At 47.9% G+C, this 25,399-nt stretch overlaps 1 protein-coding gene across 1 annotated transcript in view; it reads left to right on the top strand.

Moving 5' to 3' along the window:
• Positions 1-25,399, top strand: part of LOC108588705 (uncharacterized) — a 332,586-nt gene that overhangs the window by 179,982 nt on the left and 127,205 nt on the right. The window contains exon 2 of the mRNA XM_078353216.1: positions 12,732-12,802. Within this exon, the coding sequence (XP_078209342.1) occupies positions 12,732-12,771 (40 nt within the window). The 3' untranslated portion in view covers positions 12,772-12,802. The remainder of the gene's footprint in view (positions 1-12,731; positions 12,803-25,399) is intronic.

Raw genomic sequence — 25,399 nt, 5'->3', positions numbered from 1 at the left:
AAGGGTGCCAGCCACACTGGGCCTCAGACCCTCCTGAGTTCAACGCCTGGCTTCCTTCTCATGCTGGTGGCAAAGACCCTAATCATTTTTGTGGCTGCAGTGATAAATTTCCATAGATCTGGTAGTTTAAAACAATAGAAATTTATTGTCTCACAGTTCCAGAGGCCAGATGTCTGACATCAAGGTATCGGTGAGATTGTGCACCTTCCTCTGAAGGTGCTAAGGGGCCTTTCTTGCCTCTTCCAGCTGCTTCTGGCGCCAGGTGAGGCTTGGCTTGAGGCTGAGTCATTCCAATCTGTTCCTGTCCACACATAGCCTTCTCTATGTCCATCTCCTTTTTTTTTTTTTTTTTAATTTTTATTTTTTTGAGGTGGAGTCTAGCACTGTCACCGAGGCCGGAGTGCATTGGCACAATCTTGGCTCACGGCACCCTCCACCTCCCAGGTTCAAGTGATTCTCCTACCTCAGCCTCCTGAGTAGCTGGGATTATAGGCATCTGCCATCACATCCGGCTAATTTTTGGTATTTTTAGTAGAGACAGGGTTTCACCAGGATGGTCTCCATCTCTTGACCTTGTGATCCATCCATCTCAGCCTCCCAGAGGCTGAGCCAGCATGCCTGGCCTATTTAATTTTATTATTATTATTTTATTTATTTATTTTGTGGATGGGGTTTTACCATATTCCCCCTGTGGCTCTCATACTCTTGGGCTCAAGTCATTGTTCTACCTCAGCTTCCCAAAGCACTGCATTGCAGGTGTGAGCCCCCATGCCCAGCCAAGATTTTTAACTTCATTACATCAGCAAAAGCCTTTTTCCTGAAGAGGGCCACAGGTATCAGGTTCTAAGGGCACTATCTTTTTTCTAGGGGGAAGACAGCATTCAATCCACTCTGGGCCCCAGCACTTCTGGGGAAAGTCAAGGCCCAGATCTCATATCTAGATGTTCTTTTCTGTTGTTTTGTCACTTTTTTCTTATCTTATATGAGAAATATATAAATATTTTAAAAACCTGATTAAAATTTTTGATATAATTTCACTTTCACACTAAATAAAAGCTGCAAGAAGTGTACAAAGCACTCCCTCATATACTTCACCCAAGTTCGCCAATGAGATCAGGTTGCCCTGACGTGGGTATAACGTACACATTTTCTTACAGCCAGGTGGCAGATTCATTAGAGCCCCGTGCTCCCCTTACCCATCACAGCGTCAGACAGAGAGTTTGCCCTGGGCCTGGACGGTTGCGATTGGTCTCTCAGGCAGCTCCTCATTCTAGGGCTTGTTGTAGGCTCTGGTGTTACATCTGTCACTGGGAAGGTGGCATCATCCTGGCACAGTCACAGAGAGGCTGAAGACACAGTTCTGTTCACCCCCACTTAAAGCCAACTGACCATCCTGGGTTGGGGGACCATTCCTTGTTCTCTTCCCTCTGCCCTTGGATATGTCAGTTGCAGGCACATTTTTTTTTTTTTTTTTAATTGCATTTTAGGTTTTGGGATACATTGAAGAACAGGTAGGATTGTTGCATAGGCACACACATGGCAGTGTGATTTGCTGCCTTCCTCTCCAACAAGTTGCAGGCACTTCTGATGCAGGTAGTTATTTAGAGAAAGTGGCTCCCCCCACCCTCCGCTGCCTTTTGGTCCATTTTGAGCTGGGCGTCCAAGCCTCTGCCCTACATCTATGAACTAACAGAGTCAGGCGTTGGGTGCAGAGCAGAGATTGGCAGGAGATGAGCAGGCTGTTCAGAGTCTCCCCGGAGCTCTGTGCTTGAGGCTCTGAAGGGCTTCCGTCCTATCTTCATGACGATGCAGAACTTAGGTGAGGAAGAGAAGCAAGGAAGGTACGGGGTTTACCTTTGGGAAAGAATACTTTGATACGAATGCAGAATCAGGGCTGGAAGACCAGTGAAAGAGAATACATGATGAATAGAATAATTGCAAGTCCAGTTTTAGAGGTTTCGCAGGAGGCGCATGGAGTGAGTAGCTTGCTTGCTTTGTAGTAAATTAAATTGCATTGCTTAGAGTCCCTGGAAATGCTGGTGGACCGACGTAACTGATGTTTTCATAACAACACAAGAATGATAATAGCGTCTAAGAGAAGGGAAACCTTAATGGTACCGTGTTGTTTTTCATCCTGCTGTTCGTTGTATGGTATTGAATTTACCTGGGTTATGGAATCTCATAATTGTCCCAAAGCTGAGGGAAGAGGCAGGGAGAGTACATTTGCCTCCATTGTGGAGGAAAGCTGAGGCACTCAGCGGTGACCGGAATTGCTGAGGATCATGCACCTAGTAAGCAGCAGAGCTGCCCTTGGTCCCTGAGTCTTAGAAAAGACTCCAAGCTAGTTATTTTGTTGGTTTCTGAGCTATGCCCATTTCTCTCCTTATGGAGTTGCTTTTTACTATACCTCTAGGAAGTTAAACTGGGGTACAAGATGGGGAGTGGGGCTTGCCCCTCTTCTCAGCAGCCAGAGAAGGCGGTGGGAGCAGTGAAGAGCCTTCTGTAACCTGAGCTGCCTGACATCCTTGCCCCTGGCCACATCGGGCTGTTGAACACTTGTTATGGGGCTATAGAGGCTGAGGGACTGCAATTTTAGTGTGCATTAATTTCAACAGACTTAAATTTAAATAACCCGATGTAGCCAGTGGCCACCCCATTGGACAGCATGCATCAGGGATGTGAAAGTCAAGTTTGAGCCACAGTGGGACATAGGAAGGACTTTGTAGAAAACCATTTGACTCTTGGGATTATCCTTTCATCATTTAGGGGTACGGTGGGGATGCCTGCTGATGGGGATGTTAGAACACCTTTCTTTTTTTCTTTCCTTGATATGCCGAGATTCCATGCCCCTCTCGCGGGTATCCCAGAGCTGTGGCTCATGAGCTTGCTGGCTGAGATGGGTCCTGAGCCCCACGCCCCTTTGCCCCAGAAAGGAAACCCTCCAGGAGGCTGCTGATGCTGGCTCTGAAAGACTTTAATTCCAGGGCGGCATACCTGGTAACGCCTTGAGTAATGAGTGTTTGTTTCTGGAGGCTCATGGGACACCCATCCCAGGGCTGATTGCAGGTTGGGTCCTGTTTGGTGGGAATGGATACCCACCCGCTGATGGCACAGGGACAAGTCAGAAGGAGGACAGGGCCTTTCTTTAAGTGGAAAACCTGACCCAGGGCCTCTCCTGGAAGATTAAGAATGAACTGGGCAGTGAACTGGGGAGAAGGGGAGGTTAACTTCTGGAGGGCTTAGAAAGGAAGGAGGAAGGAGGCGAGGACCCTGGGAGTAGTCCCATGGAGGCTGGGCTCTTGTTTGCCCATGTCTCCTATATGGGGTACTAACTGGGCTTGTAATACAATATTGGCTGAAAGGAAGAAAAATGGCAGAGGCTAGCACAGCGGCTACCCTGAGCACGTGGTGTGCTCACCTGTGCATGTCTGGACAGGACCACGAGGTCGCTCAATGCCCCTGCCTGGCCTCTACCACAAAGCCTGTTCCACAGCGTGCTCTGTGGCCTTGCCAAGAACAAGACCTCATCAGGAAAGGCTCACCCTGTATTTTCCCAGCTTGCTTTGAGCCATCTCCTGAATAAAGGGCAGCTTGCCTGGGCAGTACTTCTCCTGCCACAAAGATGTAAAGGAAAAGTATGGCACGTGCTTTAAGTCTCCTTTTAATGTCAGCTTTATACATCCAGGTATGGAGAGGAGCTCACGATGGTTCTGTAACTCGCCAGACGTCTCACAGGAGGTTCATTGGTGAGTATCTGAGCACACACAGGCTTCCTTTACAGAATGGAAAAGTCTTTTCGGTCAGTTTGCTTCCACTGACATTTATTGAACGCCTGTAGTATGCTCGGGTGCTGCCTCAAGAGGACACTTTGGGCTCCGGAAACCTATGGCTTTGGAGCACTGATTCCTCTTTTGCGTTGACCTTCTTTGTTCGCGTCTGTGCTCAGCCAACAATCCTGTGTAGGACAGTGGAAACTGACAAGTGTTTGTGGAAGGCCTGCCTGGCTGACTCCATACACAGACTGTATAGGGTTCTCCAAATGGCAGCTGGGGAGAAGTTCCAGATCTGTCAGAACTGAGTGGCAGAGCCAGGGGTGTACACATCCCTTTTCTGAGGCGACCCACCTGCCTTGCTTTTGGGATCAGGATTTGTCCTCAACGGTCCCTCGCTAACTGCCTGACTTACTACCTGTTGCAGGCCTGGGGATGCCTGTCGCTGAGACACCATGTGTTTGGATGCCTCTTGAGGGTAGAGTGCTGGCTCAGCTGTAGGGTGTGGTGGGATGGGGGTGGCTTGACACCTCTTTCAAAAACACCATTAGGGAGACACCAAGACAGTGCTGGTGTGGACGCACAAGCTAAGTGCTTTTGGAGGCGAGGTGGGCACCTGCAGCTTCTCTGATTTTACAATTGCCACCAGGGACTCAGCGTTTTGTTCCTGTTAACTGAAGACACCCCGGGAGGCCTGGCTTAGGCAAAAGCTGGCCAGTGGGGCATATCTGGGAGGCCCTGAAAGGGTGAGTACAGTGTGTAAATTGTGTCCCCTAAACAGATATGCTCAGGTCCTAATCCTCAACCCCTTGAATGAGACCTTTGTTGGAAGGGTCTTTGAGGACGTAATAGTTACGATGAGGTCATCTTGGGGTATGGCGAGCTCTTAACCCAACGAAGGATGTTTTTGTAAGAGGAAGGACACGCAGATACAGACACACTCCGGAGGAAGACACACTTGGAGGGAGGCACACTCCGGAGGAAGACACACTCGGAGGGAGGCACACTCTGGAGAAAGGCCATGTGATGATGGAGGTGGAGATGAGGTGGATGCAGCTACAAGCCAAGGGATGCCACAGATTCCTGGCAGCCACCAGAAGCCAGGAGAGGCAAAGAAGGCTTTCTCCTCAGAGATTTCACGGACAGCATGGCCCTGCTGACCCCTTGATTTTGGACTTGCAACCTCCAGAATAGTGATAGAAAACGTTTATGTTGTTTCTTTTTTTTTTTTTTTTTGAGATGGAGTCTCACTCTCTCCTCCATGTTGGAGTGGTTAGAGTGCAGTGGTGTGATTTCAGCTCACTGCAACCTCCGCCTCCCAGGTTCAAGCGATTCTCCTGCCTCAGCCTCCCAAGTAGCTAGGACTACAAGCACGCGCCACCATGCCTGGCTACATGTTGTTTCAAGCCAGTTATTTTGTGACCATTTGTACAGCAGCCCCGAGAATCAAATACAGAAGAGAATCTCATTCTGTCTTGAAGTGATGGCTTTCCTAGACTCCATTTAGAGCCAGGAATTGCATGTTTATATGTGAACTCTGACATTTGCGTCTGCTGCTATTGGACTGGGAATCCTTTCTTTCATTCTTCATTATTAGTGGACACTTGTTATGTCAGAGGATTTGTCATTCAATCTGCTGAGATCTGGTAATCCAAGTCTCCAACCCATAGTTTGCATCAACCAGGTGGCGACCCCAGGCTCTGCTGGTTTCCATTCCTTTATCTTGATTCTCCTTGGCTTGAGGGATTCTCTGACCGACCTAAAACCTATCCATCTCAGACCCCGGCCATTCCTAGATGCCTTTTGGAGCCCCTCCTGGCCACCACATACCATGCCCTAAAGTCCTACAGCTCTCTGAGTTGGACACTGACCACCTAGGGGCTCGTGCCATCCTCAGATTGCTGTGCAGCCATTGAAACACTCCTGTTTGTTTCCTATGAGTCAGTATTGTGCTGGACTTCCAAGGAGTCACTGTCCTCTTCACTGCCTCTTCCTGAGCACTCACTGTGTCCCAGGCTTCTCTCTTCCCTTCCTGGGGACAGTGCTAGGGAGTAGACAGTCATATCCACTCCAGTGAATGATGGCTGCGTGGGTGAATAAAGCTATTTTCACTGCTAAGATAAAGATGGGAAGGTGAGACTCAGAAATAAGAAACCTTAGTACTTAGATGGGAGGCTACCTGGGAGTACCGGGTGCTGTAGGCTTTAAAAACAAACAAACAAAAAAAAAAAACAGAAATAAGAAACCTACCTAAGGTCCACACAGTTTACCAGCATAAGTGTTGGGATTGAGCGCTGGCTTGTCTAATGTCAGGGCCACTTTTGGCCCGGGATGAATGCCCGTCTGTGGAGGACAGAGCAGGAGCAGCGCTGTCCATCCAGGCTGGGTGGTCTTCTTCGCAGTGGACCCAGGGGTGATAGGAAGTTGTGCATGGGTGAAGTGGAAGGGGCTTTTCAGAAAGGAAGACCTGAAGTCAGGGCTGTGACCCCCAGGGTCTCCAGCGGCTCTTTCTGCCTGGACCCAGCACATTCAATCCCCCTTTGGCTCTTGGATAAGAGGGAAAGGTCTTACCATGTCAGCAGGAGTTGTGCATCTCAGCATGTGGCTCGCTCACCTTCCCTGCCATGCCTGATCTTCTCCTTTTCCTATCTCCTCAGACCCTCAGGGGACGTGCGCTTCAAGCATAGGCTACAGCATTTTGTCTGATTTCACATTCCTCTCCATCTGCCGTGACTTGTTCTTTACCAGCCATCAATTTCCAGCCCCCGGTCACAGCCGAACGGGCTGGGGGAAGACTTACAATTGGGGTCTCACCCTTGGTTAGAGGCACTGTAGGGTTAAATAAAGCTACGTAAGACACCTCCTGGCAAAACAAAACGAAAACTAAAGATCACCAAAGAAAGTAGGAAACCTCAAAAAATTGGGAGTCGCTACTACCTTAAAGGCCAAGTGCTCTGGGAGAACGCAAAAGAAAACGGAGCCGCTTATCACTCAGCTAACTGAAATCATGGCCGTTACGTGTTCCATCTCCTGCCGTCGAAATCAGGGGCCAGCAAACTGACAGGCTGCCAGTTTTTGTAAATAAAGTTTTATTGGCACACAGTCATGTCGATTCTTCTGTGTGCTGTCAGTGCTGCTCAGACACTATTATAACAGCAGAGTCTGGTCATGTCAGAGACCCTGTGGCCTCCGAAAAGCCTAAAAAGTTTCTGTCTAACCCTTAAAGAAAAAGTTGATAGCTCCTGCTCTAAACTGCACTTCTGACTTCTTTTTTTTTTTTTTTTTTTTTTTTTGAGATGGAGTTCACTCTTGTTACCCAGGCTGGAGTGGAATGGCATGATCATAGCTCACCGCAACCTCCACTTCCCCGGTTCAAGCAATTCTCCTGCCTCAGCCTCCTAAGTAGCTGGGATGACAGGCACATGCCACCATGCCTGGCTAATTTTTGTATTTTTAGTAGAGATGGGGTTCCACCATTTGGTCAGGCTGGTCTCAGACTCCTGACCCCAGCTATTCTACCCATCTCGGCCTCCCAAAGTGCTGGGATTACAGGCGTGAACCACTGCACTCGGCCTGTACTTCTGACTTCCAACTAGTCAGAGCTGTTTTTTGTGGAGGGCAGACAATTTCTCATTTGTTCTGCATAGCAGGCCTTAGCAGCTGAGAGCCAGGGAGAGGCTTGCCCAGAGCATGAAGCCAGTCCCTACACAGCCGGCATTCACCTCCTGGTCTGCCTGACCCTGCACCCTGACCCGCTGCTCCCCTGCCTCCCCTCCCTGCTGGGCCTCTGCAGGAGGCGGTCTAGGCCCACACTGCTTAGAGAGGTTTCCATGAGTTCATGATCTGTTTGGGGTTGTTTGTGAGAGAGTTAGGTTCAGGTGGGAGCTCTTGAGAGGACGGCCTATACCTCTTCCCATGCCTTATCTCCAGCCCCCTGCCATGTGCTGGCATAGAGCAGGGCCCAATATTTTTTGATTAAATGGAGGAATCAATGAAGGGGGCAGCCCTCAAGCCAGGGCATTGCAGTGTAGCACAGAACAATAGTCCAGCCTCTGGAACCCATGACAGACCATGAGTTCCAGTCTGCCATGACCTTGGGCAAAGTAACCAACCTCTCTGGGCCTCAGTTTTCTCATCTGTAAAATGGGGATAAGCACAACATCAACCCCAAATGCCCACTGTGAGGTTACAGGAGCTACTGCAGGTTGTGTGCATGGAACATTCTTAGCATATCTATCACCACTGGAACAGAAAGGGGCTGTTATCCAGGAGGCCCCAGGGTATTTACTGAGGATTTTTTAGAAATGGAGAAGGAAAGAGTAAAGCAGAGTAGAATGCTGCTTTGAACAGTCCGGCCAAGTGAGACTGCCAGGCAGGTGAGAGTGCTGGAGATGGCCCAGCAAGACCCACTTGACTCATATCACCCATGGAAAAGCCAGTCTGAGAATTGCTGTCCTGGTCCTTTCACTGGGGCTGGGACAGTCAGGGTATCCGGCTCCGGCCACCCTGGATACCTGCTCCCGAGGAACCCTGCAGATTCTTCAGCAACTACTGCAGCACTCCAGTGCTGGGACGGCAGCACAAGACGTGCAAGCTGCACGCTGGGGCACAGTTCTGCCCATGGGCTTGTGTTCACCCCAGGACTGTCAGCGCCCCTGCCCATATTGGTCAGGTGCTTCCCAGTGGCCTCTGTGGGACAGACCACTCCAGCTGGCCAGCTTTATTGCTTTGCAGAAAGTCACTGGGCTGAGCAGTGGGCAGGGAGTTGGGGAGCTTCTTGCCATTTGCTGGTCACTCACAGAGCGCTTGATTGTTTCAAATGGAGCTGTTGAACTGTGGTCTAGTCAATTAAGGAAGACTCTCACCTCATGCTCTCTTGGGCCCAGGGGTATGGAGGAGATCACTGGGTTGCTCTTGCTTGAATTGGATATGCCCGTATGCAGTGGCACAGTGGAATCAGCTTTAAAAATAGCTGTGCCAGGGTTTCACCCCCAGAGAAGATGATATAATTGTTCTGGGAAGGACTGGGGTGTCTGTGGCTTTTTGAAGGTCCTGGGTGATCCTAATATCAGCCAAGGTTGAGTTGGATATTTAAAAAATTTTGTCCAGCTACGTTTTTTGTTTTTTGAGACAGAGTCTTGCTCTGTCACCAGGCTGGAGTGCAGTGATGCTATCTCAGCTCACTGCAACTTTCACCTCCCAGTTCAAGTGGTTCTCCTGCCTCAGCCTCCCAAGTAGCTGGGATTACAGGTGCTCACCACCATGCCCAGCTAATTTTTGTATTTTTAGTAGAGATGGGATTTCACCACGTTGGTCAGGCTGGTCTCAAATTCCTGACCTTCTGATCTGTCCATCTTGGCCTCCCAAAGTGCCGGGATTATAGGCATTAGCCACTGCGCCGGGCCTGGTCCAGCTAAGTTTTTATATATGTATGTATTTTTTGTAAGAGTTTCGCTATGTTGCCCAGGCTGGTCTTGAACTCTGAGCCATCTTGCTGCCTTGACCTCCCAAAGTGCCAGGATTACAGATGTGAGCCACCATGTCTGGCTCTTGAGCTGCATTTAGTCATTTACCCATGTGCCCTCCTTGCCACATGTGCACGCATGGTTCTTGAAGACCTGGGAGATGAATCGGTGACAGGAATACCTAGGAAATAAGAATAATGGAGAGAGCCACCAGTTAGTGCGTATCGACTACTGCCAGGAGCCAGGCGCAATCCTCACCATGCCACTAGGAGGAAAGTTCTGAAGTGTCCCCACTTTGTGGATGTGAATACTGAGATCCTGGGGGTAAAATAACATGCCCAAAGGCACAGGGCTGGTAATGTTGGAGTCAGAAGTAGACATAGGTCCCCTGTGATTCTAAAGGGCTGCCTTTGCCTTGGCCACCCCCACTTGGACTTTCAGTGGGGACAGTTGGGTTTGTGGTCCACACTGGAAATCCCAACTAGGTCCCACCCGATGGGAAACTAAAGTTCTTCATTACTTCCTGTGCTATGTATAGAAGCTGACCCAAGTTGCCTTTTTGAAAAGAGATAGTTGAGGAAATTCAGTATTTAAGTTACTTCTTGGCCTCTCAGGAGGGCTTTATGTTTTTGAAGGGTGGGCAGTTAAATATACACAGATTAGGATTTTCTGTTCCTCTTTGAACACTCGCAGCCGAGTGTGGAGGAGGAAGACTGAATCTCACAAAGCTGAGATGATCAGATAGTGCCGGATGTGCCGTGGGGCCTGGATAGCTGACATTGCTAGTATATGACCCCACTGGTGCCTCCAGTTGTCATTCTCTGATTAGAGATTGTGTTTCTTTGACTGGGTGCTCAAATGCCTCTGAGTTTGATCCTTTCTCATATTCTGAATTCTATTTCCAGTTCCCCAGAGTTTTATCCTAATTTTATACATTACTGAAGTTTTTCCAATAAAATATCATCATCGTTGTTATTAATTTTTTTTTTTTTGAGTTGGAGTCTCGCTCTCACCCAGGCTGGAGTGGAGTGGTACAATCTCAATTCTCTGTAACCTCTTTCTCCTGGGTTCAAGCAATTCTCCTGCTTCAGTGTCCTGAGTAGCTGGGACTATAGGCGAGTACCACCACACAGGGCTAACTTTTGTATTTTTTAGTGGACATAGGGTTTTACCATGTTGGCCAGGCTGGTCTCAAACTCATGACGTCAGATGATTTACCCTCCTCAGCCTCCCAAAGTGCTGCGATTATAGGTGCGAGCTGCTGCGCCCAGCCCATCGTCATTATTGATGTCATTGATTACACACAGCATTGTAATTCCAAGGAATAGACACGGGTGAGAAAACAGAATCAGTAATTCTTCCTTGACTAATCAGATTGTTTTCAGATATCTGATATGTTTTTTCTGTACAATAATTAATGATTTTTATGTAGTCATAGATGTAGGGAATGGTTTGTAATCAGTTTTTTTTTAAATCCTAAAACTAAAACGTTTTTATTATAGAATGTCCTAAACATGTTTTTATTTTATTAAAGCATCTTACAAATGGTCATTTTTTTTTCTTTTTTCTTTTTTTTAAATTGCATTTTAGGTTTGGGGGTACATGTGAAGAACATGCAAGATTGTTGCATAGGTACACACATGGCAGTGTGGTTTGCTGTCTTCCTCCCCATCACCTATATCAGGCATTTCTCCCCATGTTATCCATCCCCAACTACCCACCCCCCACTGTCCCTCCCCTGTTTCTCCCCCACAGACCCCAGTGTGTGATGCTCACCTCCCTGTGTCCATGTGTTCTTAGCAAATGGTCATTTTTAAAGAGTGTATAATGATTCATCAAGCTGACGAGTCAGATTCTAAATCAGTTCTCTGTTGAGAAAAATTAAAGTGCCCAGTAGTTTGTGGTTAGACATCTAAGGGTGCCACGAGCATCCTTGTGCATATAACTCTTTCTTCTTGGAAAATCCTTTGGACAGATTCTCAGCAGAAGGATTATTGAGTCAAAGAGCACAATTTTATGGCTCTTGACCCACAGTGCCAAATTACTTTCAACTAGGGTTGTCGGATGCTGCCTCCATCAACATGTGGATATGCCAGTTTCACCACAACCTCATCAACACTGGGTGTGTTTAGCTTAAACAAATTATCATTCAATGGGTGCAAAATGGTCTCTTGTTAGATTTATATCTGTTTTTTATCCTTAGTGAGGGAAATTTTTTTTTTTCTGTCTGTGTGTTTACCAACTCTCTTTGGGAATGCTGATATTGGCTGCTCCCCCAGCCAACTTCGTTGCTTTCCATGTGGATGCCTTCAAATTGAGCCAGTTGTGACGCAGCCTTAAAATGAGTGAGCTTCATTAAGCCTTTGTGTGAAATTCGGCTTAGCACACTGGCCCCTGAGTTTGGAGGCTGGGATTGCAACACTCCGCTCTTCTGCATGACATCACTGAATGGCCTTGTGGTCATTATGACTTCAAGCTTAGCAGTTGTCCCTCTAGATTTGTCTTCTGAGTTAGGCAGCGTTTTTCTTCAGAAAGCTTGAGATTACAGCTCCTTCAACTGTTTCTGGGTTTCCTAGCTTGAAAAATGAAGAGAAGAAAAAAGTCCTTGTGTTTTCATGTTGTTTCTTTATTTGTGGGGCTGTTGTGTTTCTAGATGGCTTTTTCTGGTTTTGTCTCTCTGCTTCACTTACCACATCCTGTGGGGTTGGAGGCTTCTCTCGCTGTTTGTCTCTGCCTGTCTGACATGGAGTCCGTGGAGCCCTCCCTAGCTCTTCAGGTGGAACCTTCCTCTGCAGGAAGGCTGAGGCTAGCAGGGAAGAGCCAGGATGGCTTTTACAGATCCTTGCTGTCACTAAGTGGAACTTACAGGTTTGGGTTTCTAGAAATGCCTACATTCAACTAGAGGGAATAAAAGGATGGGAGTTAGAATTTCAACTTGTATTTGCAGAATCGCAGAGTTAACAGAAACCTCAGAGGTCATCTCTTCCAATCCTTCTCTGGAGCAGAACTCCCTCTGTAGCATTTCTGTTGGTGAAATTGCTGTTACTTGCACCCCTCCCATGTTAGGGAATTCAAAACTTTCTCGTTGAATAAAACCATCCTCTTACAGACTTAATTTTTTCTTAAAAAGATTTCTATTTGAAAGGATTTGGGCAAAAGCAAGAGGAACTTGGTAAAGCTTTATTACCTAGGTCTTGTTATGAACAGCGTACGCAGTATGCATTCAGTCTGGCTCTGCCTTGGGTAAGCTCTCTCAGCCTCATTTTGCCCATCTGTTGCTCCAGGGCATTAGGTGGCTTTTCAGGATTAGTGACCACATGACAAACCGCTAGTACGCAGCATGAAGGAGGCTGGAGATGAGGATGGATTTTTTTTTTCTTCGATGCTGGAGTTTCCTTCCTTGGCCTGGGCTGAGGCTTCGGTTGACATTTGACCTGTGGTCACTTGAGAGCATTTACACTTCTGAGAAATCTTTTTCTTCTCTCCTTTTGCCTAGGGAGAAGTCACGTAACTGCTTGGCTGGGCCTACCGTTTAGGCAGATGGAGACTCATGCACTGTGACTTTGGGTAAGACCCTACTGTCTGCTGGGAGGGATGAATTCTTGACAAGGAAGGGACTGGTTCTTTTCCTTAGTTCCTTACCTCTCTCAATTCTGGCGCTTGTTAATCTGAGGTTTTCTTTGATGCCTCTAGAGTTCCTGCAGTGTCAGCCCTCTAGGGACCCCAGGGCCTAGTTCCCCTGTCCAGCCCAGCCCATCACAGCTCTGGACGTGGGTCTGGTGAAGACCATCTCTTCTTAGGGAAGTCGGGGACTCATTCCTTTCTGCGTGGAACAAGACTCTCCACTTGACATCCCTTTGGTTCTTTTTACTAGTCTGTAGGGGTGAAGACTTGTGGACTTCCATTTGGGATGCCAAGCCCCCATGTCCATAGTGTGAGAGTCCAGAGAATTAAACCTCGGATCACGAATCCAATAAGCCTCGCCTTTAACTGCTCGTGTGGGAGATTCAGGGCCAGCAGCTGCAGCTGCCCTTTCCCTGCCTCTGACCTGCTGGGTGAGTTTAGATGAGTTCCTTGCTTTCTGGAGGCTTTATTATTATTATTATTATTATTATTATTATTAATAAGAGGATGAATATTTGAAGTGCTCCTTCTGTCTTAAAGCCTTGAAACTCCACTGGCTTCTGAAATCGTCTATGCAAGCCCTATACCTATAACTGGTTAAAGGAAAGCTGCTTTGAGCAAAACAGGGCTATAGTCCTCCCGCCGAAGCTTCCATCTCCATCAGGCTCCCAGGAGTCACTTTCAGGAGGCTCTCTTGACTTCCTAGGGATTTGTGGAGTATAGTTAGAAAGGGGGGCACTGTGACCTATGCTTATAATAACACCAGCACCTACTTAGTGAGCACTAACCAGGTGTCAGGTGCTGTGCACGGGTCATGTTCAGTTCCAACAGACACTTTAGGGGGTCTGTATCCTTATCCCCATATTGCAGATCAGGCCTGAGCCTCAGGGCGGTCCTCCTTGCTCTGCTACCTGAGGTCATATGGGAAGGAAGTGGTGGAGCCTCGGTTCCAGCCCAGGTAGCTCAGCAGCAAGGCCTGTGCTTCAGCTCTGAGCGTCACTGCTTCTTTGTGACTTGTGAACTTCAACCTGACACACAGCATCCCAGCCTGCCCTGGAGTTCGGTTCTTTGAGTTGTCATCCCCCGCCTCCTCTGGCAGCCCCCGTATTTAGTGTTTCAGGTGCTCCCAGATCCACGACGTGTAGTAATAGTCGAAAGGCATTAGTGTTTTCTAGATACAATGTACCACTTAGCAAATAGCCTCTGTGACACCACTGGTTTAAGGATTTTCCCAAGCAAACTTTATCATCCCTTTCTTATTGTGGCTTACTGTTGTTTGCAGAAAGCCCAGGCTCTAATTTATTCTCCTTGTCATCAATCCTCCCATCTGTTTCTCCAGGAATCACCCTCAGAAATAAGGATGCCCAGTAGGTCTGGTGGACACCTGAATGAGGATGTCCCCCAGGGTCTGTATATTTGCTGCAGGGGACCTAAAGCTGGAGCCTGGGCTTTTCAAGTGTGGGTTCTGCCCCTGAAGCTGTTTTCTCAGAATGGAGGCTCCAGGTACTTCCTAAGTCCCCATCTGCTGCAGGAGACACCCGAAGAAACAGTGGATAAAGTTTGGATTATTTAAGAAATCTTGGCTGGGCTTGGTAGTTCACACCTGTAATCCCAGCACTTTCAAAAGCCAAAGCGGGTAGATCACTTGAGGTCAGGAGTTTGGGTCCAGCCTGGCCAACATGGTGAAACTGCATCTCTACTAAGTACAAAAACATTAGCAGGCATGGTGGCACATGCCTGTAATCCCAGCTACTGGAGAGGCTGAGGCAGGAGAATCACTTGGACCCAGGAAGTGGAGGTTGCAGTGAGCCGAGATCTTGTCATTGCACTCCAGGGCTAGGCAGTGAAGCCAGACTCTGCTCCACCTCCCCCCACCAAAAAAAAAAGAAAAAGAAATCTTGTCTCAGTTCCGAGACTTGCATTACCAGCTGTCACCCAATACCATGGTTCCATGAGCTTGAAGGCTTCTTACCGCTGCAGAATTAAGTCTATAAACTGCAGTTGTAAGTTTGGTGCCTTCTGTTCCACTCTTCATCTTTGCTGGTTGCAGGCATGTTCTCACCCACATCCGCAGTGATGAGTGTTAGGTGACAGCATGCCTCCCCATGCATTGCTGGGCTGTCCCAGTGACAGCGTTATACTTACCTAGCATCTGATCAGCAGAGCAGTCACGGCTTACGTGCCAATGTCTTGTTGCTCTTCTCTTCCCTTGCCGACTTCCATCCCATCACTTCTTTCAAGCTGCTGATCACAAGTTACCTCTTATTCGAAGTTCTCCATGAGTAGCTTACTTGTCCGTCCCTTTTTTTTGTTTCAAGAGATAGTGTCTTGCTCTGTCACCCAGGCTGGAGTGCAGCGGTGCAATCAGAGTTTACTGCAGCCTCAAATTCCTGGGCTCAAGCAATCCTTCCACCTCAGCCTGCCTGAATTGCTGGGATTATAAGTGTGTACCACCACATCTGGCTAATTACTTTTTTTTTTTTTTTTTGTAGAGACAAGATCTCACTATGTTGCCTAGGCTGGTCTCAGATTCCTGGCTTCATGTTCTCCTCCTGTGGCCTCCCAATGCACATTCCTGAGCTATCACCTCCAGCCATAGTTGTCATCTTTTTAAAAAAATTACTATTATTATTTTTAGATGCAGTCTCACTCTGTTGCCTAGTCTGGAGTGCAGAGGAGGCACAATCTTGGCTCACTGCAACCTCTGCCTCCTGAGTTCTAGTGATTCTCCTGCCTCAGCCTCTTGAGTAGCTGGGATTACAGGCACGCACCACCATGCCCGACTAATTTTTTGTATTTTTAGTAGAGATGGGATTTCACCATGTTGTCCAGGCTGGTCTCGAACTCATGAAAACAGGTCATCTGCCCACCTTGGCTTCCCAAAGTGCTGGGATTATAGGTGTGGACCACCGCACTTGAACCAATACTTTTTTTTTATTTTTTAGAAACAAGGTTTTGCTCTGTTGCCCCGGCTAGAGCACAGTGGCACAAACATAACTCAGCATATTCTTGAACTCCCAGACTCAATCTGCCTTGCTGATTTTTTTACATTTGTGTTTGTATGTGAAGGTCTCACTATGTTGCCCAGGGTTATCTTAAACTCCTGGCCTCAAGTCATCCTCCCGCCTTGGCAATTGCCATTTTTATCATTACTGTTATTTGAACAATGTGATTAATACTTTACATGAATGACACAATTTAAGCAATTTTTTTTTTTTTAAAGATGGGGTTTCATCATGTTGGTCAGGCTGGTCTTGAACTCCCGACCTCAGGTGATCTGCCCACCTTGGCCTCCAAAGTGCTTAGATTACAGGCATGAGCCACCATGCCCGGCCAATTTAACCAATGTAACCTGTACCAAATAATCATCTTTCATTTATTGTCTATGCCTCCTTCCTCCCCACACCCCCACTTCATCCTCTGTTTCTATGGTGAAATTGGCATAGTGCTTTACAGTTTACAAAGCATTTCCCTACCTATTGTCTCCTTCAGCCCTCACATGAGGTAGTGCCACTGAAGGCTGTCTGCTCACACCTGCAGCTTTTGGAGGGAGCTTAGCTTGGAACCCAGGTCTCTCTGACAGCTGCATGTGTGACTTCCTTGCTCAACCAAATGTGTAAGTTCATCCATCTATTTGTCCATCTTGTCATCATCTAATTACCCAACAGAAGTTTCTTTTTTTTTTTGAGACGGAGTTTCGCTCTTGTTACCCAGGCTGGAGTGCAATGGCGTGATCTCGGCTCACCGCAGTCTCTGCCTCCTGGGTTCAAGCAATTCTCCTGCTTCAGCCTCCGGAGCAGCTGGGGTTACAGGCACGCACCACCGTGCCCAGCTAATTTTTTGTAATTTTAGTAGAGACAGGGTTTCACCATGTTGACCAAGATGGTCTCGATCTGTTGACCTCGTGATCCACCCGCCTCGCCTCCCAAAGAAGTATTTATATTAGGTGCTGGGTGAACCAAGTTGAAGAAACGGGTCTCTAACTCAGTGAGCTGGGACTCATCCACACATTAAAACGACCACCAGTGTTTGCACACTGCTCACTACCCTTCCTCATTGATCATAGCCTTAAGCCCAGGATTTGCATCCTTGTCAGCAAGGCGTTCCCACAAACTAGCTCCCATCTTCCGTGACATGTGTGCCCCCCAGTCCTAAACCTTCATCTTGGTGGCACAAGGCCTGAGCATCTGTCATATGAACCTTCTTGATGATTCCCCAACCCTAGCAGGCTGGGCTCTCTAGGAAACAGATGCTAAGATGTAGATTAGTGAGTAGGATATTTGTTATGGGATTCCTTTAGGATCAACAGCTGTGAAACTGAAGGGGAAGAAACCATGGCTGGACAGAGAGAGAAGTGGAGCTGTAACAATGTACAGCTGCATGTGTTGTAAATGCATGGATGAGTCCCAGCTCATTGAGTTAGAGACCATTTTCTTCAACTTGGTTCACCCAGCACCTAATATAAAAACTTCTGTTGGGTGATTAGGTGGTGACTAGAGGGACAAATAGGTGGATGAACTTACACATTTGGTTGAGCAAGGAAGTCACATATGCAGCTGCTAGGACATTTGCAATGCCAGGGGATCCTGGGAGCTGGTCTGGTCTTTCAGAATTGTCCTGAATGGAGGTGAGGATTGATCAGTCATTTTATGTGCTCCCACAAGGTATGCCTAATCTTGAACTGCCAAGGAAGTCCCCTGAGAGGGCTGAGAGCTGATGGTCATCTGCCAGCCCATTAGTAACTGCTTTAGAAGAAGCCTGGGTGGAGAAACATCTGCTTTTTTTTTTTTTTTTTTTTTTTTTTTTTTTTTTTTTTGTGGTGGTGGCTTGCTTTTAGAGAAAGGATCTTGCTCTGTCACCCAGGTTGGAGTGCATTTGCATGATCATAGCTCACTATAGCCTCAACCTCCTGGGCTCAAGCGATCCTTCCATCTCAGCCTCCCAAGTCGTTAGACCTGCAGGTCCATACCACAATATCCGGCTAATTTTTAAAGTATTTTTGTAGAGATGGGGTCTCGCTTTGTTGCCCAGGCTGGTCTTGAACTCCTGGCATCAAGTGATCCTCCTGCCTCAGCCTCCTGAAGTGCTGGATTACAGGTGTGAGCCATGATGCCTGGCCAAATATCTGCTTTGTTTACCATTTTATCCCCACTATCTAACACCCAGTATTTTGGGGAATGGAATTACCTAAGCTTTATGGAAGCACTGTGAGTAATTCATTTAGCAAACCTTTACTATTTTAGAAATGGTGTACTAAATGGTGTACTTCCACTCCTGTGACACGCCAGGCACCATTACTCCTCTTACGGAGGTTAGAGCCTAGGGGGTTTGGTCTGGGCAGTGGCTCAACACTGACTTCCTGGAAGAGGCAACTTTCCTACATTGGGTGTGACTTCCTGGACAATGGGCTCTGGGCCAGCATCGGGCTCACTGTTTCCTGGGTTCCCTAGAAGGGTACCGAGCTGGAGAGGTGAATGGATATGGGATGTTTTCTCCGGGCGGGGACTCTCTGTTGCAGCCCATCTCTGAGTGCACCTGTCCACCGTGGGAAATTCCCTGCTTCACTTACCTTCATTGACATTTGAACTCCCAGGAGCCTGGAACTTCCCCAGGCGCCCCATTGGCTTGGTGACTTTACGTCATTACATCATTTGAGTAATTGAAGAATGGAGGGACCATTCTTTTGAGCTAAGTGGAAAAATATATTTTCTACTCTGTGAGTCACCAAAAACTACAGCTTCTTTTTTTGGTTGTTTGAGACAGAGTCTTGCTCTGTTGCCCAGGCTATAGTGTAGTGGTGCAATCTCAGTTCACTGCAATCTCTACCTCCTGGGTGCAGGTGATTCTCTTGCCTCAGCCTCTTGAGTATCTGGGATTACAGGCATCCACCGTCACACCTGGCTCATTTTTGTATTTATAGTAGAGACGGGGTTTCACCATGTTGGCCAGGCTGGTCTTGAATTCCTTACCTCAAGTGATTCCCTGCCTTGGTCTCCCAAAGTGCTGGGATTACAGATGTGTGCTACTGCACCCAGCCTTACAGCCCAGCTTGTACACAGTTACTTAGCTTCTGTGTGTGTGTATATGTGTGTGTGCATGTGCGTGCGCACGTGTGTGTGTGTGTGTGTGTGTGTGTGTGTGTGTGTGTGTGAGAAAATGAACTATTTCAGGAAGTTCTGAGCTGGGAGGATGAGATGGAATCAGTGAATTTTAGATCTCAGAGAGAACTAGAGATCTCTTGGTCCAACCTCCTTCCTCTGCAAGAGGGCCCTGGTGGAGAAGGGCCTGGCCGAGTTTACCCAGATGGCTTGGAGAGAGTGCAGGGCATGTGACCATGTGCAAAGCATGGGCTGATAGAGTTTGGCATTTTTTTTCTCTGCCCATTCACCTCCTGACAGGGTGGCAGGAAGATGCTGCACAGCCTGGCGTGTGGTGGGTGGTGGTTATCTGCACAAGTCACCCAAATGATCAGAAAGGCTTTTACGGAAAGCAATGCCTTTGATGTTGTGAGTGACAAGACCCAGGCGTGCTGGCAGGAAGGGAGGTTTTTGGGGTTAGAGAAATGAAAACTATTTACCTTTGGGGCTGACTTAATAACTTAACACCCTTGTAGTGGGAGGATGTTTTTGAGGGAAAGTTGAATGTAAGTGTAATACAAAAAGGAAAGTTTGAGGTAGAAGATTAGGACAGGAGATACTTCTGACGGCTCAGGGAAAACCTCCCGGTGACACTGAACTTCCAGACGCCTCCTTCCAGACGCCTCCTTCCTCCCCCTGATTCCACTGCATCCTCTGTTTCGACGGTGAGATTGGCACAGCACTGTACAGTTTACAAAGCATTTCCCCACCTATTATCTCCTTCAGTCCTCACACGAGGTAGTGCCGCTGGAAGCTGTCTGCTCACACCTGACGCTTTTGGAGGGAGCTTGGCGTGGAACCCTGGTCTCTCTGACTCTAACGCCTTTTTTCGTGGGACAGTGGTCGTCCTCACACTCCCTCCAAGGGGGAAGTATAGACTTTAGGAGCCCAGTGTTTGGCGCTAGACTTCCTTCCCTCACCTACCAGACTTCTCCTTCTGCAGAAGTCTTGGGTGCCTTTTGTGACCATTCTGTGACCTGGTTCCTTGAGATGTAAGATGCAGATTATATGAGTACCTGCCCACCTCCTGGGGTTGCTATCAGGATGACAACGCTTTCACAGTTCCTGGCAGCTATTGGAGTTGGATAACTCTGTTAGGATGACTTGAGGCTGGCGTTCCTACCTTGTTTAAACAGCAGCTCTAGAGTTTCAGGAACATAAGGACTGGCCTTTTGGTGATCAAATCTAACCGCCGCCCCCCCCCCCCCAGTATGATCAGCAATGCTGCTGACTGTAAATCTTGAATCATTCTAGTCTCTTCCCCCCTCTGAAAACAGGAGGATGTGTAGCATAGCAAGCAACAGCCGTGTGCGAGGGGCTCAGCATTAAGTAGCATGGAGTTACTCACGGCTTCACACTCAGGGCAGGCTCACAAGTAACTTTGTTGATTTCTTTTTTTCCTTTTGTATTAAAAAAACAAAATGACTGGGCGCAGTGCCTTATGCTTATGATCTCAGCACTGTGGGAGACAGGAGAGGGAGGATGGCTTAAGCTCAAGAGTTCCAGACCAGCCTGGGCAACATAGTGAGATTCTATCTCAATCCATCAATCAATCAATAGAATCAATTTAAAAAAAGAACTAAGAAAAACAGAACCACAACTCTTTGAATAACTAAAGCATTTACAAGGCACAAAATCCAAAAGGAATACCGAGTTTTCCAAGGAAGACTGCTACCCGTCATGTCCCTGGACCCCTGTTCTCCGTCCTGGGACACAATTATTGCAGGTTTTTTGGTCCTTCTTCCTGAGAGAATCTGTACATTATTGAAAAGATTGTGTCCACGAGGACGTTTACTAATGAGTGTTAGGCCCCTGTTGTGTGCAGTGCTGGGGTCAGTGTGGTGGACATACACAGGGCGGGGAGACGTGGGTGTGGGCTCCCCTGAAGTTTGCAGCCGTATTAAGGTCTGAGCGTCATAGTGTGTGGGACCCCAGCTTCAGAGGAAAGGCTGATCTTGGTGCTTGCTGCTGCTCAACTTGGAGTACCTGCCTCCCTCCGGCCTCCTGTTGAGGCAGCCTGGGGTCAAATCCCACCTCACCTATGCACCAGGATGCTGGATGGCCAGGATGCAGCCTGCTTGTCTCCTCTTGGCCCTCCCAGCCTGGCCCTGGGTCGTATGAACAGTAGTAGCCATCTATTTTTCTTTCTCCCTTTTTCTTGGATGGAGGTGGTGGCGCAAATAAAATTTTAGTCTTACCCTTTGTAGTTTTCTACATAATAAATCCTAACATTTGTAGATAAGGTAACATAGTTTTTTTGTTTTTTTGTTTTAGAGATGTTTTGCTCTCTCTCTCAAGTTGGAGTGTAGTGACCCTCTCGGCTCACTGCAAACTCTGCCTTCCTCATCGAAGGGATTCTCCTGCCTCAGCTTCCTGAGTAGCTGGGATTACAGGCGTACATCATCACATTGGCTAATTTTTGTATTTTTAGTAGAGACAGGGTTTCACTATGTTGGTCAGGTTGGTCTTGAACTCCTGACCTCATGGTCCACCAGCCTTGGCCTCCCAAAGTGCTGGGATTGCAGGCGTGAGTCTCCACACCCAGCCTTGACATAGGTCTTTTGAGAAAGGTTTTGATTTTGTGCTTGCATGGGCAGTTAATACTCCAGGCTCTTCAGAGTGGTTCTTGTCCTCTTCTGTAGCTTGTGGTTTTCATTTATTTTAGTATAACTTCAAACTAGCAGAAAAAATTATGAAGATATGAGTACCTACTGCACACCCAGATCATCATACTAACTCACTCTCCACCCCAACACCAAATATGTTACTTTTTTCTCACCCATTTGAGTAAGTTGTAGACATGCCCGTTCATCCCTATTCAGTGTGTGCTTCCTGAGAATAAGAATATTCGTTACATAATGAGTGTGTCATCATCGAACTCATGAAACTTAGCATTGCTGCAATTGTATTATCTCATCCTTGGGCCTCACACAATTTGATCAGTCGTCCCAATAATGCCTTTTTGACTACTTTTTTGCATCCAATTTCAGATTATTATTGCATTCAGTAGCTGTGTCTCATGTTTCTCAGTCATACTTGACTTGGAATTTTTTTTTTTTTTAAATATACAGAGTCTTGCTCTGTGGCCCAGGCTGGAGTGCAGTGGCATGATCTCGAGTCACTGCAACCTCTGTCTCCCAGGTTTAAGCGATTCTCCTGCCTTAGCCTCTCCAGTGGCTGGGGTTACAGGCATACCATGCCTGGCTAATTTTTGCATTTTTAGTAGAGATGCAGTTTTACCGTGTTGGCCAGGCTGGTCTTGAACTCCTGACCTCAAGTGATCCACCTGCTTTGGCTCTTGAAAGTGCTGGGATTACGGGTGTGAGCCACCACACCTGGCCAACTTTAACATTTCTGAAGAGTCCAGGCAAGGTGTTTTGTAGAAACTCTCCTTAGTTTAAGTTGGGACTGTTATTTTTGAAAGCTCATACCATATGACTCGCCTTAATCCTGTAATCCTTAACGGTCCCCTGTGGCTGGGGGTCACATCCACGTTTCCGTAGATATGAAAACCGAGGCATCAAGACGTAAAGTGATTTGTCTGCAACAAGTGGCAGTGCTAGCATTCAAATCCAGACTGTCTGCCCTGAAACCTAATTCGCCTACCAGGCAATAGGAATAAGGACAGCAATTTGACCCCGAGAACAACAAAGTGTTTCTAAGGCACCCGCTCTGAGCCAGAGGTTGTGTTAAGCATTTTGCAGACACTGCAGTGCAATACACCCACCCACCCCACCCAGTCCAAGAGTAGCTGTGTTTTATTGTTGTTGTTGTTTTGTTTTTTTGTCGTTGTTGTTGTTTTGAGACAGAGTTTTGCTGTGTTGCCCAGGCTGGAGTACTGTGGCACACTCTCAGCTCACTGCAACCTCCATTTCCCAGGTTTGAGCGATTCTCTTGCTTTGTCCTCTCAAGCAGCTGGGATTACAGGTGTGCACCACCATGCCCAGCTAATTTTTGTATTTTTAGTGGAGATGGGGTCTCACCATATTGGCCAGGCTGGTTTTGAACTTCTGGCCTCAAATGATCCACCTGCCTCAGCTTCCCAAAGGCTGGGATTACAGACGTAGCCACGCTGCCCAGCCGAGTAGCTGTTTTTTTTTTTTTTTTAAAAAGATGAAGACCAGAGAGGTTAGGTTGACTTCTCATGTTGACACAGCTCCTAACTGGTGGGAACCGGCTCAGAGCTGGGCAGAGTATGCACGATCCCCTCATTCTCGGCCTGCTGGATTTCATGGAATCTAGCGAGCATGGGAGCCAGGCTCTGCTGACCCTGTGAGAACTACGGCAGTATCTGTTTTTGTGTCTCTTTCTGGGGCCTTCTCCAGAGGAAAAGAACATATCCCAAAGCTGGAGCTTGCACTCAGGAGTTTCCCAGGGGAAACAGTCCCACTCTCTGCCATCCACAGTTCCTGCAGATACCTAGTCTACCTCTGCGGTCTATTTGCAGTTGGTGTTTTGATGATTTCCACATCATGAACCCAAGTGCCATTGCTCATTTCAAAGCTTGCTCACTGTCTCCTGCCAAGTGGCCAAGGGCTCCTACCCTAGCCCTTGGTGGCTGGTCCTTGCTACCATCTGCCCGCCCAGTTGGCCCCACGGCCTGGGCCACCTTCTGGTGTCATCTAAGGCCAGCAGCTGTGCAGGATGAGCCACCTTGCTGGTGGCAGAGCTACGGATTAGTCAATGCTGTGTGTTATACCCTGGGTCTTCCTGTCTTTCCGGAGACCTGCCCCACATGTGGGACTGCCTCTCCTTGTTCAGGTTACCTAGCCCCTGTGTAATTCACCTTCTGGTGGAAGGAAGAAGATAAGACAGCCCTGCCTCTCGGCCTGTGGAGAGGCATGGATGATCTGAATCTGTGGCATGTTTGTAGTCTGCTGGCAGAGAGGAGAGCAGACACTAACAGAGCGCACCTCTGCCCCAAACCTCCTGGGAGCCTCAGGGGGCCTGGGTCTGCCTGTCCTTGGTAGTCAGGCTTCTCAGATATCAAAGCACAGCACTGAGGCCCAGCAGGACCTTCTGTGGTCCCAGGCACCATCAAGGAAGTGTTGTCAGTTCCCTTAGAAAGCCCAGCACTTTAGGAGGCTGAGATGGACAGATCGCCTGAGGCCAGGAGTTCGAGACCAGCCTGATCAATATGGAGAAACCCCATCTCTACTAAAAATACAAAATTAGCCAGATGGGGTGGCGCATGCCTGTAATTCAAGCTACTTGGGAGGCTGAGGCAGGAGATTCACTTGAAGCCGGGAGGCGGAGGTTGTGGTGAGCCGAGATTGAGCCATTGTACTGTAGCCTGGGCAAAAAGAGCAAAACTCCATCTCTGAACAAAAAAAAAAAAAAAAAAAAAGGAAAGAAAGCCCATGGCTTGCTTGGTCACATTGGGTGCAGGGACCTCAGTCACCCACACAGCAGGTGGATATCCCGTCCTTGAGGACTGTGTGTCAAGTGGGAGGGTAGCTAGAGGGTCTGGGGACAGCCACCTGACGCTTCAGTCCCAGGTCCTAGCACCGCCTATCAGACCTCCCTCTTCATCCCTGCTGCTCTCACCAATTATTGGCATTGGCAATAACTGAGCAAGTTATCTCCTCGTGCCCTGTCACCCTGTGGGTGGGAAGTGTTCCCGCTGCTGGGCAGGTTCAGTGTTTTGAGGTGGGGCTCTGACCTTCCTGCTTCGCACCGGGCTCTAAACACTGTGGCCTGCCCAGGATTCTTGGCGGCTCCTGGGAGAAGCTTAAACATTTTAATTTCTTTAATTTCCATGGAACATTGCTTTGTGTGTGTGGTTAAAAACATTAATTGAAAACATTAATCAGTTTGGCTGTCTTGGAAAGAGGTTCTTTTTTTCTGCAGGAGCCAACGTGCTAGGTTATTGCAGCCCCCCACCCCCCTCCCCTTACAAGGGTACCCTACATTGGGTATTTCTTTTAATACTATCCCTCCTCTAGCCTCCCAACCTCCTGCTATCTCTCCCCAATTCCCCCACCTCCTGCTATTCCTCCCCTAGCCTCCCAACCCCTGACAAGCCCCAGTATATCAGCCCTGTGTTGGATTTGTCGCTTGATGTCAGGTGGCCTCCTTAGCCCTCTGATCCTCAGTTTCCACATCTGTAAAATGGGAAGGAAGGTTGTGTCTGTCTCCTGACCTCCTGGGAATTGTGTGTGTTCAGTAAGGTCCCAGGAGGGCAATCCTTAGTGAAATGTCCTCTACAGAATTTGCTAGTAAAGGCACTATTGTAATGAGGTGGATTTCCCTGATACTGATACCTTAGAATTAGCTGATTTCCCTGGTAGTTTACAGAGTGTCTCTTTCATGCACTGTTTCATTTAATCGTGGCAGCGCACCTGGCAGGCAGGTAGTGTTCAAATTGACTCTTTTTCACAGATGAGTGCATCAAGAAGTGGGG

The sequence above is a fragment of the Callithrix jacchus genome, chromosome 16 (genome assembly GCF_049354715.1).
Source record: "Callithrix jacchus isolate 240 chromosome 16, calJac240_pri, whole genome shotgun sequence".
In the NCBI taxonomy this organism is placed as follows: Eukaryota; Metazoa; Chordata; class Mammalia; order Primates; family Cebidae; genus Callithrix; species Callithrix jacchus.
Note: the sequence above shows the minus strand (reverse complement) of the source record. Positions and strands in the feature narration are given on the sequence as shown.